Raw genomic sequence first — 19,615 nt, forward strand, 5'->3', positions numbered from 1 at the left:
ACGTCACTAACGAGTAAATGTGACCATGATGCTTGCGGCACCACGGTGGATAACAATACATTAACATTCAAAGTACGCACTAGCTTATTGCTTTGTCGTTGTGGGCTCCTGAATTCTCTACATTTAATCCCTATTACAATATTAAAGGTTACCGATAGTTTGGGCAACGAGTATAGTGACAAGAGCCCGGAAAGAGGGCAGGATACGAGACGATTTCGCCGTGAAGACAATTATAGACGAATTGAACAAATTCAGGGGACAAGCCGGGTTGCTTTTGAGTTACGATACCATTAGTGTACCGCTTGTGTATACGCAGGTTAGAAAACATAGTGTGCTAAACTTCTAACTGCATATTTCAATAATATTCAGAGTATTAATTTTAAGAGGAGGAAATCATCATAATTCATACGATGAATAAACTCAATTTGCTGAATCACTGTTTCATTACTAATTTAAGCATTTTATTGTGCAGAGATATCCAGCTATAATTCAATACAATGACTTGGCTGAAAATATTAAAATATAATGGTCAATGGTCATGTTAAAATCACATTGTGTTATGAATTCTTCTCACGAATTAGTCCCATTATTGAGGGTAAAGCCCTAAAACCAAAAGAGATTTATTTCCTCATTATCGTTAATATCGCACGCAATATTCAAAGGAAATAAGCGTGAGGCAAAATAAATAGTTCATTTTCTTGAAAGCGTTGAATTGTAAACATAACATTATAGATGCTATTGTTACATAATTGCCTTGTGGTTCACCTAGTTAATTAGATATGGGCTTGTTCTTTTCAGGTAGTAACTATTGCTGTTTACTCATATTTCATAACTTCCGCTTTGGGTAGTCAATGGGTTGACCACAAACTCCAATCTCATAGCGAATCAGTCTATATCAGTAATATAGACCTTTATTTTCCCATATTTACGACGTTAGAATTCTTCTTCTACATGGGATGGCTCAAAGTCGCCGAGTCTCTCATTAACCCCTTTGGTGAAGATGACGATGACTTTGAAGTAAACTGGCTTATTGACAGAAATTTACAGGTAAGTATATAATTATTTCAGTTAATGATGTACTTACATAATTTTTATGGCTCCATAAATGAATCTTTTCATAATATGTAATTATGAATCATGAACCAAGTACCTATTAATAAAATCATTTATTTTAGGTATCATACATGATAGTAGACGAAATGCATCACGAGCATCCAGAATTGATAAGAGATCAGTATTGGGACGAAGTGTTTCCATCAGAGTTACCATACACGATCGCCACAGAGAACCAACGCGAAGAGCATCCAGAACCTTCCACGGCTAGAGTGTCGGTGCCGGTGCGGCAACGCAGCATGGTCACTGTTAATCCCTCTAGCGTCAAGATAGATGAGATGATCCCCTCTAACACCGTGAGTTACAAGTTCGCCCCGCCAGAGGTTAGATTCGAAAAGTTTTTTGCATGCTGCACGCTCAAACTGTGGAGCTTAGCAGTGTGTCGGTGTGAAGGGTTGCCATTTATCTGGTATTATTATGTTACTTTTCCGCAATGTTGGTGGAAGGATTTATGAGGTTGCGGCTACTTTAACAACCGGTACGGTAATATATTTAAAGGTAATAAGCTGTTATTATAAAAAAAAGGATCAGGTAACCACAATCAAGCCGGAATCAATGAGTATCGTAATTCCTATCATAAAATATATACTATGGAAATATGATACGCATTCATATTATCAAAATTATTGGAAAATTATATAGTGTCTATTATAGTGTATTTGTACGAAGATTTTTAGAAACAGTTTTATAGTCTTAATACTTATATGAATAAACCACCTGATTACATTTTATTCCCAGTAATTTAATACTCATTAAGGTGGTTCTCTGAGCAAGGGACCTTGAGCATTTCAATCCACTCACACAAACACGCCGCGTCACAGCTGCAGCCCGCCGCCTAGCGCGCATCTGTACGAACCATTTCGAATACGTAAGTAAAATACACAGACCTAAGAAGCAACAGACACGGCGTTCAAGTAATTTTTTTTAAATTAATTTTTTATTAGTGCCACCTCATATTTTTGGTTATAATTAATTCTACTTACATGGAAAAATAATTTAAATGTTTAGCGTGATATAAATTTCGATGGTAACCTATAATGGACCTTTCGTAGGTGTTATTTTTAAACGAATGCTCTGGCGCTGGTTTCAAAAGGAGCGTTTTGTTTTGTTAGTGTTTTGGCGCGGTTTGTGGTCTCATTGGTTTTATGTATAAAAGCTTGAGAAGTATTATTCATTAGAACGCCCATCCGTCGCATCTGCGTGTGAAATGTGAATGTAACGAGCGCTGCACTTGTGTAGTGCGTGGACGATGCGACGACGATTTTTGTCCGCGAATGGGCATTGTACTAGAACTCACGTTGCGTGTAGTGAATAATATTAAATATAATGGTGTTGAATAGTATTAGTTTCGATTATTATGAGAGAGACTCTAGTAGTTATATTAAAATTATTATATAAATATTTTTTTTGTAAATTTTTTATTGATGGATGGATGGATTTCGTCCTATAAAATGTAATTATTTGCCAAAGATATGTTATTGAATTGCAATGACATTTTAATATTGAATTCAGTCACCTGTCATTGTGTTAGGTGGTTATTACAAAAGTAGAAAAATAAAACAACTTAATTTTATCACAACATTTTATATATAAAAAAATTAGAAAGTAAAATTCTGCTGAAGTGGTCTAATTTATGTACGGGCCCTTGTTCACAATTCCCGAAAATCTAAATACCGCGAACAAGTAGGCAGATTTACATCTTCATCTTCCGCAATCTCCACGTTTAATTGGGGGTCATTTTTTTCTTTATATAATATTGCCTCTTCAATATATGGAGGATTCCTTATTTGCATTCCTCTCGGATAGCGGGGATCCACCAATTCTGGTAACAGGCAATCTATATAAAAAGCCGAAAGTTTTTTCTTCATTTTTTGTTCCCAGAATATTTCATCTCTCAAAATATACTCAGTTTTGAGTAATGTTTCCGCGTTCGACCAAACAGCAAATAAGCACTTCGCTCTTTTGGTTATATGCAGTTGCCCCTGCACTTGGTAAAACCATTTATGATTCTTATTTATTTCCAGTCCTTTGCTGGTTTCCTTCCAAAAGGTAACTTTTTTTTTTGCAATGGCTTCGTCTAAACCGGATTTGTAAGCTGATAAAGGGCATTTTATCTCAACAATTGCACTATCGCCATGCAAACCGTCGGGAGTGGCTCCTAAAAATGGCAACTCTTCGTCAATAAATAGTCCACAAGCTTCAATTTTTATGCCTTCTTGATTTTCAAGTTGTTTGATGGCAATTTTTTCATTATCTTTGCCATGTTTTATGGCCAAAACGTGGTCTATATTATTTTTATATATTATATCTCTCACGATGTTGTGACAACTTGTATTATTTCGCCTTGAAATAATTTTCCCAAAATTTGATGCAGTTAATATTGACCTACGCAGTTCGAGCCACTCACTACTTTCGCTTTGCAGCACGGTAGATCTTTCAATTAAAAGCCGTTCTTCATCTGTTTTTTTTAGATTTGCTAAAAAGTGTTTTTTAAGATTGTCCAAAATTTCCAATGGAATGTCTGGCTTAGAACAATCTGGACCATAATTCTGATCTGGTTTTGATTTTTGGAAAACTCGTTTTTTAGGCTTAGTATTTTCCTTATTTCTTAAATTTTTCCAAATTCGTTTGTTTTCCAGGCGTTTTAGCCTACCTTGCGGGCTTTTTTCTTGATTAATAGATTTATATAACTTGGATATGGTTTTTTTTTCATTAAATGCTACGGCAGCGGCTCTACACCTTGTTTCATAAGAATTTTTCAGGGAAAAATTTATTCTTTTGCCACCAACCAGCTTAGCCACCAAGCTATGGAATCTTTCGACAACATTGCTGTCGACATCATATATTAGGCTACGAGCATGTCCCGCAACGTTTTGTACTACAAAACATATTCTTTGCCACAAAGGGCTTAAAATAAAATCATTTGGCAAGTATGTTTTACCAATATTATTGCAAAAATATGATTTGCACTTAGTGTGGTCCCCGAAGCCATGAAGATGGCTAATTAATAAGTCTTCAAATAAAAGTTGGACATCAGAGTTAGATTTATGTTTTTTAATTAATTTGCAAATAGTAGATCTTGTTCGTAGTATTGCTGTTTTTGTAATGACTTTGCGGTGTTTTATGTTGTACTTAGTGTCTGTAACGAGCGCTTGTAATTTATTACAAAAATTTCTTAAAATGTGGTTCCGGCATTCTATTTTTTCAACAGTAAAATCAGAATACGGGCGAGCCCGTAATATTTTGGAGTATGTACTCGCATCCCCATCGGATATGAGTTTTCCATAAATTAAATTGTACATTCTTAGGGATTCTTTAAATCCTTCAACAATTATATCACTTTCCATGTTGGTAGATGGACCATTGTAATTTTTAAAACATTTGTGGTCTAATGAATTGATATTTTGATTTTCAGCACGGGCACACGTGTAACAGTATTTATTTTTAATGCCTAAATATAATATTTGGCCTGTATGTTTACCAATTATGGCAGCGGCGCCTGAAAGAGCATTATAATTCTTTTTATAACTACGTTTGGACCAACAACCGTCAGCAATAACATCTATTATGGGAATTCCATCTTTATTCACCCTGCCATTACAAATTGCAAATTGTTTTTCTTTTTCTGCAGCCTGATTCATGGATTCCAATAAAACATCTTGCCATTTTCTACTGATTAATTCATGGTTCTCTGAATATATTTTTTCAGATAGCGACGGAAGGTTAATTGCTGACATGAGTTCATCAAGCTGTGAACGCCCAGCACCTATTGCAACAGTACCAGCGACAGCGCACATATTGATGTTTAGATAGTTTTCACTGCTATTGTCTCCATTAATGACAAACTTTTGATTACAAAGCCTACATTTAAATGTAAACTTTGACTGTAAACCAATTTGGGTTTCAGCGACCAGGTCAAGTTCTGTAAAGCCGCATCCAAGTGGTCCATGGTTAGAAATGCGTTTTAATTCGTGAAGGAAGTGGGTGACATCAATAATCCTTCTGTTTATTTTTTTTTCGTAAATTTCTGTTTCCTTATCATTCGAAATTTGAAACTGAAATAGAAAAAGGCTTTTATTATGTAGATATTAAAAAAAAAACTTAAAAATAATAGTCTATTTTTTTTGTTCAACTGAGGCTGAAGCGTACGTGTATTAATTATTATCACATACAAATGACCTACTCTGTTCCATCAAGTCAAACATGTGGAAGGTATCAGACACTTACGTCTTCAATATTTATATTGGATTCTTCAATATTTTGAGTTCCCACCAAGTCGGCTGTAAAATCCTCTCGTCTACTGCAAAAGAAAAATATGTTGCATATACTTAGTTGTTATTATAGTAAAAATGCGCAATTTTAAAGCGATTAGATTATTGGAAAGTTATTTACAATATACAATATTAAACCTTATCATGTTATCGCAAATGAGTTTTTCGGTCGGGGAGTACGAAAGAAGATGCCGGAAAATATTCGCGATTACCCCCCTGTAAAAATATAATTTACAAAAAAACTGGAGCACTGTAAAACCTTAGCTGTTGACGTTATGAAAAAATGTTGTATATAAAAGTTGTTCCTCGAAAAACAATCTACAAAAATGGTCTGATATCATTTTCTCGTAAAATGATGAAAAAAAGTTATATTGAAAGATATACATATATCTCGAATTTCTGAACATTTTCGCTTATAACTTTTTTATTGATAGTTCTACGACAAAAAGTTATGGGACAAAAGTTGAAGAGAATTTAACTTGCAACAAATAATGCTAATAATTTTTTTTAATCAGATAAATAGTATAAGAGATATATCGCAAAAACCATTTCAACCGCTATTTACAAGATGGCGGCCGTGGGACAATGGTGGTGACCCCACAAACTTGGTTTTAGATTCACACTGACCCCCCCTACACCTCCAAACATCCAAACAGACTATAAATATTATATGTATATATTAGAGTTTAATTTTTAAGTTATATTAATTTTTATTTATTTTTAAATACTCACTCATTATTGCTTCTTTCCATTGGTTCTATATTAGATATTTCCTTTAGAGGTTGTAGAACATCAGTTTCGCTACCTTTTGACCTAAAAATATGATTTAATTTAAAATGCATAATTATCAAATGTCAAATACACACACACACACACAACTAATTACGGAAAAAACATAGTACATAATATAACTAGAGACTATACTATGGTTAAACGGTACTTTATTGGACGTCGAGTTGAGAGTCGTAAAATTATTAAAATAACAATAAAGATTTTATTTTTATATATATTTTTTTTTTATGTATTTGATTTGGTAGAAATGTTGTACGTGAAATCAATCGCCCTAAGCTGTGTGTCGGTTTGACACTGCCAAAACAATTAATATGCGTAACAAAAAAAGTTGAAATAACTTTCTACAGTAATTTTCTGGTTTAAAAAAGTTCATAACTCAAAAAAAGTTGCCGTCAACTGAAATTTCACATTTAGTTCCATAGGAGTTAGAACAATAACTAACCACAAAAAAAATTACGCCTCTCAACTCGATGTCCGATAAAGTTACAGATTAGCCCTACTAACCTCTTAGACCAGTAGGATAGGTAAGATAAGTCTATAATGTTATATAGGTAGTAAGGTAGATTATACATACGCGTTATCAACGTAATTTTGTAAAGAATCTTTTGATGTTGTTGATGTCTCGTCTTGCTTACTTTGTTCAAGACTTTGTCCTGTTCTTTGAGCACGGCTAAAAAAAATGTTTACAATATATGTTTATATATATATTTTTTTTATAAATATCTAAGTATTGTGTACAGAAAAAAAGGTAAAAATAATTTCAGCGCGGAGAGTTGAGATTCCAATATTATGTTTATTTGACTCGCTGGGATGCATCTCATGACTAAACTATGTACATTGCAATAATTTTTCGACCGTGTTAACTTGAGACTAATTAGAAAATAAATATGTAAGATAGAAAGTAGGTACTTACCGAAATCGAATTTCGCGCATCAGTTTAGCTTGTGCACGACCTTGTCGGACAACTTTATTGTATTTAGGCATTATCACTGTCAAGAGAAACACCACAATAGCGTCTTTTCGCAAAAGTCAATATAAAGTACTATAAACACAAAGCGTCTTTTCGCAGAAAGTAATAAATAGCTACTACAAATTACAAAATATGAACACCAATTCACATGCTCAACAGCAAAAACACACCATAAAATAATTATTATCTAAGAATATGTAACTAGTAATTTATAGTGAGAGAGCAAGACAGCAAGAGAATGAGATGGCGCGGCGCGTTATCAAACGACGCAACCTTCACCCTCGAGAATAGGTAATTTACTAATTTATAACGAATATTTTCAATGTCGATTAAAAAAATACGTGTGGCACTGGGGGACTGCCGCGGTAAAGCTATTGCATGCTATGCCTTCAAGCCACACCTCCGGCCCGTCGGAGTGGGGAGCGTGAGGTTTTTTCGTTACGGAATTTCTGGATTCGGTCCCCGCGCTCAAGGTCCGCGATAGAAGCTATGCAATTTCTTAATTATTATATTTATAAAGCATTTGAATGCTATAAAAACTAAATATCATAATTATATAATATATTATTATAACTGAAGCTCATTGTCCAGTTCATTATATTATAGATTTCTAAAATCTCACTATAAATTAATAGTAGTAGCGTCTATTCCTCGCTCATTGTCTGATTTTCGTAGATTCGAATAAACATGGGTCACGTGATTGTCATGTGACGCTCGCGGCGACAAACGACACAGGCTTCACCCTCGAGACCTAGCGGCCGACTGAATCTCCCATACAAGCGCAAGAGATATAGTTGCGAATACGCCCAAAATTTTGAATAAAATGTTTATAAAATCTAGTTTAGGTCCTATCCAAAAAAAAATTTTACCATAATTTTCGTAATGAAATTGCCTATCCAATAGTGTAAATACCAAATCAAAAGAATCATTAGTTTAAGAGGAGATACACGGTAAACATAATTATTTCTAATTTCTGGGATTTCTTTGGGAGGAGATTAATTAAACTATAAGTCAATAAAATAAAAAAATACTTTTACCATTTTTGAGCCAAGAATATGTAGAAATTTAATGTATTTTTATTTAGTTGATATATCTTTTGGATAAGAAGGAGATAGCTTCAGAAAACAGTACAAAAAACGGCTAGAGCTGGGTTTTACTCTATTCCGCGCCTTAACATTTATTGGCAGCCCTTTTGATTAATGCATAATATAGTGAATACTAACAATAGGTAATGTAGTTATTTTACGATAGTATTTTACATTTATAAGGTTTATTAACAACTATAATATAAGTGGTTCAGGTACCTAACAACATTAACGTATTTGTTTTATATTCTATAAAGTAACACCGTGTTGGATATTTTCTTAAATGTTCCTTAGTGTGCAGTTATCGTATTGTTTTCTTAATCTGTGATATACGTATATTTGTTGTAACCGCCTTTTACTATTCCTAATATACAGTATAACTATAACTAACCTTTGATATGTGTCGATATCTTGATTATTAACGTTTCCTTTTTTTGATGTGACGCTAACGCATATGTTGTTTTGTTTTACTTTTTTTGAGCTGTACAAATGCTCCGTTAATTAATTTAATTTTTATTATCTTTTCATTCGTTTCGATGTTATTTAAGTTCTCGTATTTGTAATTTGTAATGTTTTATAAATGTACTAATAACATTCAACTCGCAACACAATTTACGCTCAATTAACGTGGTTTTAAACATTCATTCAGCAATTGCAAATGAATGATGACGCACAATCTGGGATACATTTCATCGTGTCACGCGGGAGCAGGCGCGGGAAGAAAGAGGACAGGAACTCTATGGGGTCCAGTAATTCTATGGCGTCATTGCAACAGACGCCAATGACTAGAACCAATTCGGTGACGTCGATGTTGAAACGATTATTCTCGAAGGAAGATCAGCGGTCTAATGTGCCGTCGCAGACGGATGGCGGTAGGTTGATAAATTATTTGGTAAAAAAAAACTTCTAAAAATTTATATAATGAAGAGTGAAGACTATAATGTTATAAAAGTCTGAATGAAAAATTGAGTATGATGCAATAGTTTTCATTTCATCTTTTTATCACGCTTTTATTGTGTATAAGGTAGTTAGGTAAATATTATATATGAAATCATGCTTTAGTTGATAAAGCAGTCATGATAAATGATATATAAATCTTAATAAATTCCTTTATAAATAATATTAAGTAACTAGCAACCATTGAAATAATTAAATCATTAATTCATTAGTGTCCACGCTGAATTAGTATTATTGTCATGCAATCCGTATTTATAAATGTATCAAAGCGATCGAGTATGCAGTTGTTGCGTGCTACGTAGAAAAATGTTTGTATTTTACTAGAAATTTCGCAGAATCACAATTTATCATGACTATTCGCAACTTATAATGTTCAATGGTAGAACGTTTTATTTTTATAGCTATGATTTCATACGGAAAAAACTTTTGATTGAGGAAGATCACAAACCCCATCATGAAAACTTCTAGATCGTTAATTTTGATTTACACAGGAATTGCAATAAACACACTTTCATATCATATTTACTTCAATTACGTTTATTAGTACGGTTATATGTATTACTTAAAGACAATTTTTTTTAGGTACCAGATTCATGGTATCGGCTAGCAATCCGACTCTGAACAAGCCAGCAGCAACCATGGGCGGCAGTATGAAGATCGCTAACGAAGTTATTGAAGAGGTAGACGAACAAGCTACGATCACTAGCATGGGAAAAAGGCCAGAAAGCAGGTATATTAGAATTAAATAAAATGGCAATTTTAATAAGCTTATCATTGTCAGGAAAGTAAATAGATCCGAAAAATTTTACTATTTCTAAATAGGAATACTTACATACTTATTATTTTTTTAGGTTATGCTATACCTACAAATTATAAAAATTACCTGAAAATATGTCCGATAATGTGTTGTCTACATAAAACGTGAAGGAGTTTGGTACACAAGTATTGTAGAGGTTGATTCACAGGGCAACGTTCTTTAAAACGTTGGAATTGCAAAATATTGAGCGTGAGAATTTGAGAAATACGATTGTTTAAAAATATAGCAGTATTCTTATGGGTGTTGTACCCACCATGTATGGGTCTATAAGAAATTAAAAGTTAAACCATTATAATATTAGCTCAATGCAAATCTTTAACACCACTATAACTATATTGATTGTTTAATAATAGGTAATTAATAATTATTAAAACCAAAGATGTTATATACCTAAATACTAAATAGGAATAGGAAGAACACTGTTTTACGATTTCTGTACGTGTTTACGAAGTACAAAATCAAACATCAGTTGATTTTATCAGCAATCAAATATAATGTTCACATGACCACGATGATCTCACATGTAGCGGTCGCGTTAACAATTTCTGTAAATTACTTTCTGTATAAAATCTTACGTCTTCATGTACATACGTATATCATTAAGTATTGCATAAATGTATATCACGTAATGGAAAACAACGATACGAAGTTTATGTCTTTCTTCGTTAGGGTTGTCAACTTAAAAACATAGTCACCACTCATTTAGGTTTTACTACAAATTATTTATTTTGGTGAGGGTCGTTCCTGAAAAATACTTGGACAAATGAAGTTTGTTATGAATGAAAGTTTCTCAATTTTTCATGTAGATCATATTATTTATCATTCTTGAGCATGCAGACCAACTGCAAGCTGCCAGTAAATACTTCAACGTACCTATACAAAGAAAAAATGTTGTGTGGTTTTATGAAACCACGGTAAAAATGAAACTGTTCGAACGGTACCGAACACTGCTTTGTGTAGCGCATGTCGCGTGACGGTTGGCTGCCGAGTACAGGTACTCGGCAGCCGCGATACACGCGACATGCGCTACATAGACCAAAAAGTTTGAGACGATGTAATAAAAGTTTCACTTTAAAAATTATTGTCTCTTTCGTCTTAATAGCACAATGGTTATCGGGTGACGGTAATAAAAGAGACTTGGTTCGATTTGGTGATTTTTCTGTATAAAACAGATACTTAAATATTAATAATACATAAATAGATTTAGAGATTTAAGACCTATAAAGATACTTGATCACCGTAACAAGTAACAACATTAACCAGTGAAACAGATGTTAAACGACTGGCCTCACTAGCAAACAAGGGATTTTTTGTATTATTTTTTTGGCATATCAATACCAAAGCAAAGATTTAAAAATATAGTAGGTTTAATGAAAGTATTCGCATAAACTTATATATTATTATTATTAAGTGTAGTTTGCAACCTTATTACGGCATAGCATAGCGCGAGCGTTACAAATGGATTTTCGCGTTTTAATGAACATTTTTATGACCATCTTTATCGATTGGATTCTCAAATACTAATTCAAATAACGCGACAGTGATTATCATATAACAAATAAACAGTTATTGTTGATTAAATATGATATAAGCGTGAATATGTAATTTTGAAAATTTATTATTAAGTATATCTACTTATTTTAGAACGCAACCCCGGGGTACAATTTCTTTCAAGTAGTTTCTATCAATCAACATTTTTACATTTTAGTTGGCCTTATGCTTTACACACGATATTTATACGCTTTAAAACAGATTATTTCTCCGTAGTATTCTTATGCTAGGCGTCCATTAGAGACGGATCGGGGCGGGTCGCATCGCAATTCGCAACGGGCCGTCTCTAATGGACGCGCTGTTTGCTCCTGCGTCCACCTGTACGGGGCGCGGCGGACCGCCTAGGCGGATTTTATCTAACAGACGCTTGCCGCTCATATCCGCCTGCCTGCGTCCACTAGACGGGTCGGGGCGGGCCGGGCCGCAGCGCACCGCCGGCAGAAATCCGCCTGCGAAGCGATATCCGCCAATGCGTTGCGGCCCGCCCCGACCCGATCCGTCGCTAATGGACGATGTTTCATACAAAACATAGGCCGGCGTATTTTTGCGTTGCGATGCGGCCCGGCCCGATCCGCCTAGTGGACGCCTAGCATTATAGGGCGTAGTATTCTATATATCGATGGCGTTAAATATAATGAAACATTTGTGAATACTGAATATGTAAAGCTTAACAAATTCAAACAAAATTTAAAAAAAAATTGTTGCTATAAGTAGTTATATTTTATTAAGATAATACTTTAGAAAAATTAATATGTTTAATTACTTGAGTTACTTATACATTCAACAATTATCTTTTGGCATTTTTATGACTACCTTCCCGCAAATAACCTTGTAAGATATAGAGCTTATCTTTATATTATAGATGTTTCGTTACCGAGTTTCTCTTTTTTACATTTGTTTATAAAAATAAACCAATATACAGTTTGGTGTCTTAAGTATATTGGTCCATGATATAACTAACTAGTTACTTGTACAAAAAAAAATTATAAACAAGTAAAATTTAATTGTTGTATTGGCACCAATCCTTGGTAAATGCATACCTAGTATAAAGCAGTGTACAAAGTTTGAATGAAATTGAAATATTAAATAAATAAATAAATAAATTTATTCTCTGCGTTTAGAGTGGGTCATATCTCATATAAACTCATAATCAAGTTTTAGGTTGGTTACATACTACGCTAATACATAATAATATTATAAGTGTGGTAATAAACTATTTCTCTACCTCTATATTTTTAACAATACTTTTTATTCTGAATTTTGTTATATGAATATTTTGCTGTGCTTATGCCCGATTTCACCAGTAACCCCTAAACAGTCTCCTAAGTAAGGGTTCCTTATTTTAAGGGACCCTTCAAATCACTACCTAACCTAAATTCTGTTTCACCATCATAAGGGTCACCTAAATAAGAGACCCCTAGTTAAGTGACGTTTAGTGTGGGAATGCTACGCAATGTTAGTCGAAAAGTGTATCGACTATAGGATTCTATTGATATTTAGTTGAAAAATCACTTAATTTCACTCAGTTTATGTGTAAATATTCGTTACCTTAAAAATATATAAAAACAAAAAAACAACTTTTTATATTTTGTCTAAAATCACACTTCACAGTGACATTTTAATGACAATGTCATCGCGTCTGTTTTCATTTTGTTGCCGGCTGCATTCGTTGTTTGATTCGTGTTATTTTTTTGGTGTTTGTAATTATAATATAAAGAATAATGGCAGAAAAGAGAAAACGTGTTCAAAATTTATCTGTCATCATATTTTTTTAATCCTTTGATCTTTCATGGTAAATTCGCGTTCGCCTTAACAAACTTCGGTTATTTTATAATTCTATATCTTCAATTGCTTCTTAATATTTGTATCGTCGTCGCTATCCATTTTTAATAAGTACGTTAAATAGGATAATTAACTGTCACTTAAACGTTAGGGGGTCGAATATTCAGTATTCACCCCCTAAATTTTAAGGGCTACCTAACGATTTAGGTGACACTTATCTGTTGGTGAAAGCAAATTTTACGTTAGGTATCCCTTAAATTGACTTAATTTTACGGGTCGTTGGTGAAAACGGGCATTAGTAGCTCTTTAATTTATTGTGCTAGTATTCGTAACACAAATAGTAAATTTGAGATAAAATCGAAGAGATAAATTTTATCTGGGAAAAGCCGAACAAACACAAATAATTTTGTTTATATTGTTATCCTTATGTACCTACTTAATCATTAGTCATAATAATATTATATTAATAAACTAGCGGTCCGCCCCGGCTTCGCCCGTGGTACATAATATTTACGTTTTCTCTACATAAGAACCATCCTCGTACTTCAAGGAATATAATAAAAAAAGAATTATCGAAATCGGTTCAGCCGTTCTCGAGTTATGCGCTTACCAACACATCTTGCGATTCATTTTTATATATAAGACTAGCGGTCCGCCCCGGCTTCGCCCGTGGTACATATTTATGTTTTCTCTACATAAGAACCATCCTCGTACTTCAAGGAATATAATAAAAAAAGAATTATCGAAATCGGTTCAGCCGTTCTCGAGTTATGCGCTTACCAACACATTTTGCGATTCATTTTTATATATAAGACTAGCGGTCCGCCCCGGCTTCGCCCGTGGTACATAATATTTACGTTTTCTCTACATAAGAACCATCCTCGTACTTCAAGGAATATAATAAAAAAAGAATTATCGAAATCGGTTCTGCCGTTCTCGAGTTATGCGCTTACCAACACATTTTGCGATTCATTTTTATATATAAGAAGAAGATAAGAAGATTCTTCCACGTCGCAACGATACGTCGAACTAACTACTAGAGAGTATTTTTTTTGTGTGGTATCTCTCAATGTTAACCAGAATTACATTTTAACGCGGACGCGTGGGCTGGTAGCGACATGCGCAAGGGCGTCCCCCCTTGACGGGGATCTCGAACCTCGGCTTGGGCTGTCGCTTGAGTGGAGGAGGCCGGAAGGGCCCTAGTCGGACGGGCAAGACTGCAAGACAGTCATATAGGCTTATTTTTACTGTGGTGAAACATCTCATTGCCATGGGATTTTCCATTGACAACGCGGGCGAAGCCGCAGGCGGAAAGCTGGTATTTTCCAATGAAATAAAATGAAAAATGATAAACCATTGGAACCATTGGAAACCGTAGACATATTATTAGTAAACGCGACAAAAACGGCGGGCGGATACCGTACGTACTTACAAGATAAATTTTATAAAATTATGTGTTGAAATGTTATTGTTGATAAGTGGAACCAGCTTATTTTCGATTTGCCATCAATAAAACATAACGTGTTAATGTTATCATTAATGTCACTATAGAGGTTTATAACGTAATTATTGTTCTATTTCTATATTGAATAATACATACTATATAGCATAGTATATTTACAAGGTTAAGGTCGTATTGTATTGTTACATACATAAATACGTAATAATGCAAGCGGAGGCGGAAATTATTTAATTGAGTATTTGCCATCATTGACGAGAAACAAGTTTTCCTTTAGTTTACAGAAAACCCCTAATGATGTGCGTTTATTAAAATTTTCTGTCATTATGTTGTACAATATAATATTAACTATGTATCATTTCCTGGTGATAAAATATTATGTCCTCAATTTTCTCCTACTAGTTACTTACGTGATTGCTCCCTATTCACAAAATTTTGATCCATTTATAAATAAGCAAAGAAAGAAGGATATTCAGTATTCACTGAAGTGAGCTATAGTATCTGTTTATATAATTGTGTTCCTAGTAGCTAGAGAGCTAGCGCAAAGCTACCTGTATGTATTTGACCAGACTTGGATTTTTGTGTGTTGATTCCCCTATACCTACTATACATGAGATGAGGAGTCACTAAGCCCAGAGTGGTGGACGGGGCGCGCGCTCGGGTAAGACAGGTGGAAATTTTTGGTGAACTTTGAAACCATTTGACCACGTCTGCCATTTTGATATTTGAAAATAGATGATTATTACTATCGGAAAATAACAATGGCAGACCATTATCACGCGGATAACATTCTGGCAGACACTTACGAAAGTGCTGAAAAAAATACAATTTTGAAAGTATTTGACCAGATCTGCCATTCATATATTTTATTTATTAGGGTCTTAAAAACTTATTTTCGAAACGGCAGACATTTTCATTGCGTACAGACTTCAGCAGACAACAAAACTTTACAGACTTCAGCAGTCAACAAGACTTACTACATGGTCAGATGTATATATGTATGTATTACGTTCCCTGACCTTACATCAATGATTTACTTTATTAATGTTTTTATGGTCATTTACATTTAATTTTGAAAACTATGGAATAAAATTTATAAATTTGATGATACAAAACTAAATACATTCGTAAAGAATCTCAAATATAAAGTTGTGTTGCAAATAACAAATCATCATTTAAATATTTAGTTTATATTTTCTTTATTTAAGAAACAATTAACAATTACAAAACAACATAAAAAAACACGCATGCATTTATTGAAATGTTCATACATCATCACTATCGTATGGCGTTGTGTGACTCGTCTTCATAATCCATTGAATCGGATTCTGTAAAAGTAAAACGTAAATTATATAATAAAAGAAATGAGTAAAGTCAAAAATAATTATTAAAGAATTAATCATTATAAACTTACCTAGTAAGGCAATGCCTTTGATGTCGCACGATGCCGCCGCGCCGCCAGTGTAGGTACTTCTGCTGCTACATGAAAATATGCTAGGGTTGCAACAAATGGGAAATAAAACAATTGTGATCATAACTATTATGATGTAATCATTTATTCATATGTACATTCAAAACAATTGCGATTATTAAATCTGATGTAATTATTTTTTCATAAATAAGTATATAATTATTATTAATTACATAATATATTGCACTGTGAAATATTTACGTATCACTTTATTTTTGATGTTCTTAATTGTCTTTTATAAAATTTAAGTGACGCATTCGCATTGGGATCAACAATCCGATAAGAAAAGAATGGAGATAACATATAGGTACATAGCTTTGATTTCAATTCTACAGATACAAAATTTAGTTAAGGAAGAGCGGGTCCTCCTGACACAGGTTTTTGTAAACTTACTAGGAGGACTCATCCACTTTCTGTATTTGAAAATTGTGTGTATGAAATAAATTTATTTTTCATTTTTTCATTTTTCAAAATATACAATCTATCTAAAATGATACAACGGATGTTTCCTGCGTTTTCTCGTCAAAATACCGAAAAAACGTAATTATTGTATAGTAGTTGGGCGTGAAAGTAAAAAAACAAATGAAAAGTGTTTTCCATATGATTATTTATTAAATTTACGCGGATAAGAATAATTTCAACGATACAATTTAGTAACCGAGAATTCAGAGAAGGATTAAAGAAAATACCTGCCTGATCATTTTATCAAACTCTAAAAGAATTATGGTTATTTCGCATCACTCGGTTTATTAGTTTGGTAATAATTATTAAAGGTAGTTACAACCCTAGCCATTGAGTCGAACGGTAGGCAACACAATATGGACTTTGTGCGGGTACATATGGTACATTTCTTCTTGCTGTGAAGCGTAATTATTATTATTAAGATTTTTTAGGCTATTTATAGCGTAGTAATTTTCACTTTTGCATGGAAGTGATGTATCTGCTAGTATCTAATCTGTACTGAAAACATCTGGCAATAACCGTTAGAGTGGGAACCGAAAAGAGCCCTCTCAGGTATAAAACCTAGACTATTTGAATGCTAGTAACAATATAAAATAAAAATACTATAGGCTAGAGTGAGAATAATATTGATATATATGGAAAAAAATAGCTACAGAGATAGTACTGTATGCATAGATCTGACCATGTATTAGCTAGTTTTTGTTGTCTGCTGAAGTCTGTACGCAATGAAAATGTCTGCCGTTTCGAAAATAAGTTTTTAAGACCCTAATAAATAAAATATATGAATGGCAGATCTGGTCAAATACTTTCAAAATTGTATTTTTTTCAGCACTTTCATAAGTGTCTGCCAGAATGTTATCCGCGTGATAATGGTCTGCCATTGTTATTTTCCGATAGTAATAATAATCTATTTTCAAATATCAAAATGGCAGACGTGGTCAAATGGTTTCAAAGTTCGCCAATAATTTCCACCTGTCTTACCCAAGCGCGCGCCCCGTCCACCACTCTGGGCTTAGTGACTCCTCATCTCATGTATAGTAGGTATAGGGGAATCAACACACAAAAATCCAGGTCTGGTCAAATACATACAGGTAGCTTTGCGCTAGCTCTCTAGCTATAGGTATATGACTAATATATTGTTACGATGCACGATACTATTACCTACACATTTAGAAATTCCACATTAATTAGATTTGTTTGAAGTGCTTTTAAATTATGAAATCCATACTAATATTATAAATGCGAAAGTAACTCTGTCTGTCTGTCTGTTACTCAATCACGCCTAAACTACTGAACCAATTTACATGAAATTTGGTATGGAGATATTTTGATACCCGAGAAAGGACATAAGCTACTTTTTATCCCGGGAAAATGACGCAATCCCGGAAATCCCACGGGAACGGGAACTATGCGGGTTTTTCTTTGACAGTGCGGGCGAAGCCGCGGGCGGAAGCCTAGTTTAAGTATAAATATACTTATTATACTGTTAGCAGTGAGACTCACACACAAATTCTAAAGATTTGAACGACAAGGCGCTTTTAAACATCTACATAAGGTGTCTTTAAATTCACACAATAATTCCATTGGAAGTTATATCATATTATGTATAGTCAATAAAGTATATCTAATATAATATACAAACGTACTTTACCATACATAATAACTTGTTCCTTCTAATGAAACTAATTTTCAAGCGTGTGACAATTTTTAGCAGTGACTGACCTCGCAATTTTTTTTGATGCTTGTATAAAATTTAAACAAATCTTATTAGTTATGCATTGTATAATAGTTGTACTCGTAATACGATGCAATTCTGCAATATATATTTCTATCCAGAGCTCAATCCCATTAGAAAGTTGGCAGAATGACCGCAACTCATTATAGTCGATGCTAATGAAGAGTATAGCTACCTCACGGCTCACCCGGGTCAATCACTTTCGTGCAAACATTCGTATAATGTTTGAATGTTTCTGGAAAGCACATTAGCAAAAGCCGTACCACACTTGTGGTTTTGCGTATTCGTGCAAATGTGAGTGACAGTATCACACATAGACAAATTTTAACGAAATACATTCAAAGTATACGTATACATGAAAATAACGACATAATAATGTTTCTTTTTTCAGGCCGACAGCAATGAGCTTGTTTGCACAAGGTCCACCAATACCTAGCGACCCTGTGAGCGTGCCGTCACGAAACTCGAACCACACCTCAAGTAAGTTTATTAGCTTTCTGCGAAATGTGTTAATTGAGCTGGTTCTGTGAATCTATGAAATTGAAAAACTATATGTTGCAGTCGTTTTTCAAAGGGAGACAACACTTTGTAATTTGATATTGTAGGTACTATCTTTTCCGTGGCCCCTTGTGTAACTGCTAAATTAATTTTAATTACCCGCATTTGTTGCAAATATAAAAATTGGTAGGTACTTCCGAACCAATTTTTTTGGAATCTTTGAAATCGAAATCGAAATTGTATGTCATAATTACCTAATTATACCTACTACTGTAATTTTCAAATCATAGTAGGTAATTAGGATATATAAGTAATTGTTATTTAGGCACTTTATGTAGGTATGACTTATGACGCATTGTGTGCTTCCAAAACAAGACTTGAATTACCAGGACATGAAATTCTCACTTGATCCAGTACGTCGACCTCTGCGACATGTCTATTTTTATCGGCTATTATTTAAGCCAAAGTACTGCGTTTGAATGTAAATATTGCTACAGTGAAAGGTTTCTTTGTCTTGAAAATGCATTTCAATATCTTACAAAAATTTGGTGCATGACTCCAGACATAGACCGGGAGATACTGACACAAAATTTCGAGTCATTTGTAACAGGATGGCGGTTCTACAGGGGTCTTAGTACGCAATGACAAAAAG

The 19,615-nt window shown here is 33.8% G+C and overlaps 2 protein-coding genes across 3 annotated transcripts in view; one reads left to right on the top strand and one right to left on the bottom strand.

The window, feature by feature from the left end:
• Positions 1–19,615, top strand: part of LOC149482251 (bestrophin-4-like) — a 39,919-nt gene that overhangs the window by 17,329 nt on the left and 2,975 nt on the right. Inside the window, exons 5-10 of one of the 2 annotated variants that reach the window (XM_089703787.1) lie at positions 148–316; positions 799–1,047; positions 1,176–1,436; positions 8,881–9,103; positions 9,771–9,918; positions 18,857–18,945. In XM_089703787.1, the coding sequence (XP_089559913.1) occupies positions 148–316; positions 799–1,047; positions 1,176–1,436; positions 8,881–9,103; positions 9,771–9,918; positions 18,857–18,945 (1,139 nt within the window). The remainder of the gene's footprint in view (positions 1–147; positions 317–798; positions 1,048–1,175; positions 1,437–8,880; positions 9,104–9,770; positions 9,919–18,856; positions 18,946–19,615) is intronic. The other variant, XM_089703788.1, reaches the window with a different exon arrangement.
• LOC149482252 (uncharacterized) lies at positions 2,763–7,236 on the bottom strand. The gene is made up of 5 exons (XM_089704081.1): positions 7,090–7,236; positions 6,751–6,846; positions 6,117–6,197; positions 5,341–5,413; positions 2,763–5,168 (listed from the first exon to the last, which is right to left on the bottom strand). The coding sequence occupies exons 1-5, from the start codon at positions 7,158–7,160 to the stop codon at positions 2,763–2,765; spliced, it is 2,727 nt and encodes a 908-aa protein (XP_089560207.1). The 5' UTR covers positions 7,161–7,236.

This window comes from Colias philodice, chromosome 15 (assembly GCF_061535455.1).
Source record: "Colias philodice isolate Cphi_HAF_F1 chromosome 15, ilColPhil1 Martin Lab GWU primary, whole genome shotgun sequence".
Classification (NCBI taxonomy): domain Eukaryota; kingdom Metazoa; phylum Arthropoda; class Insecta; order Lepidoptera; family Pieridae; genus Colias; species Colias philodice.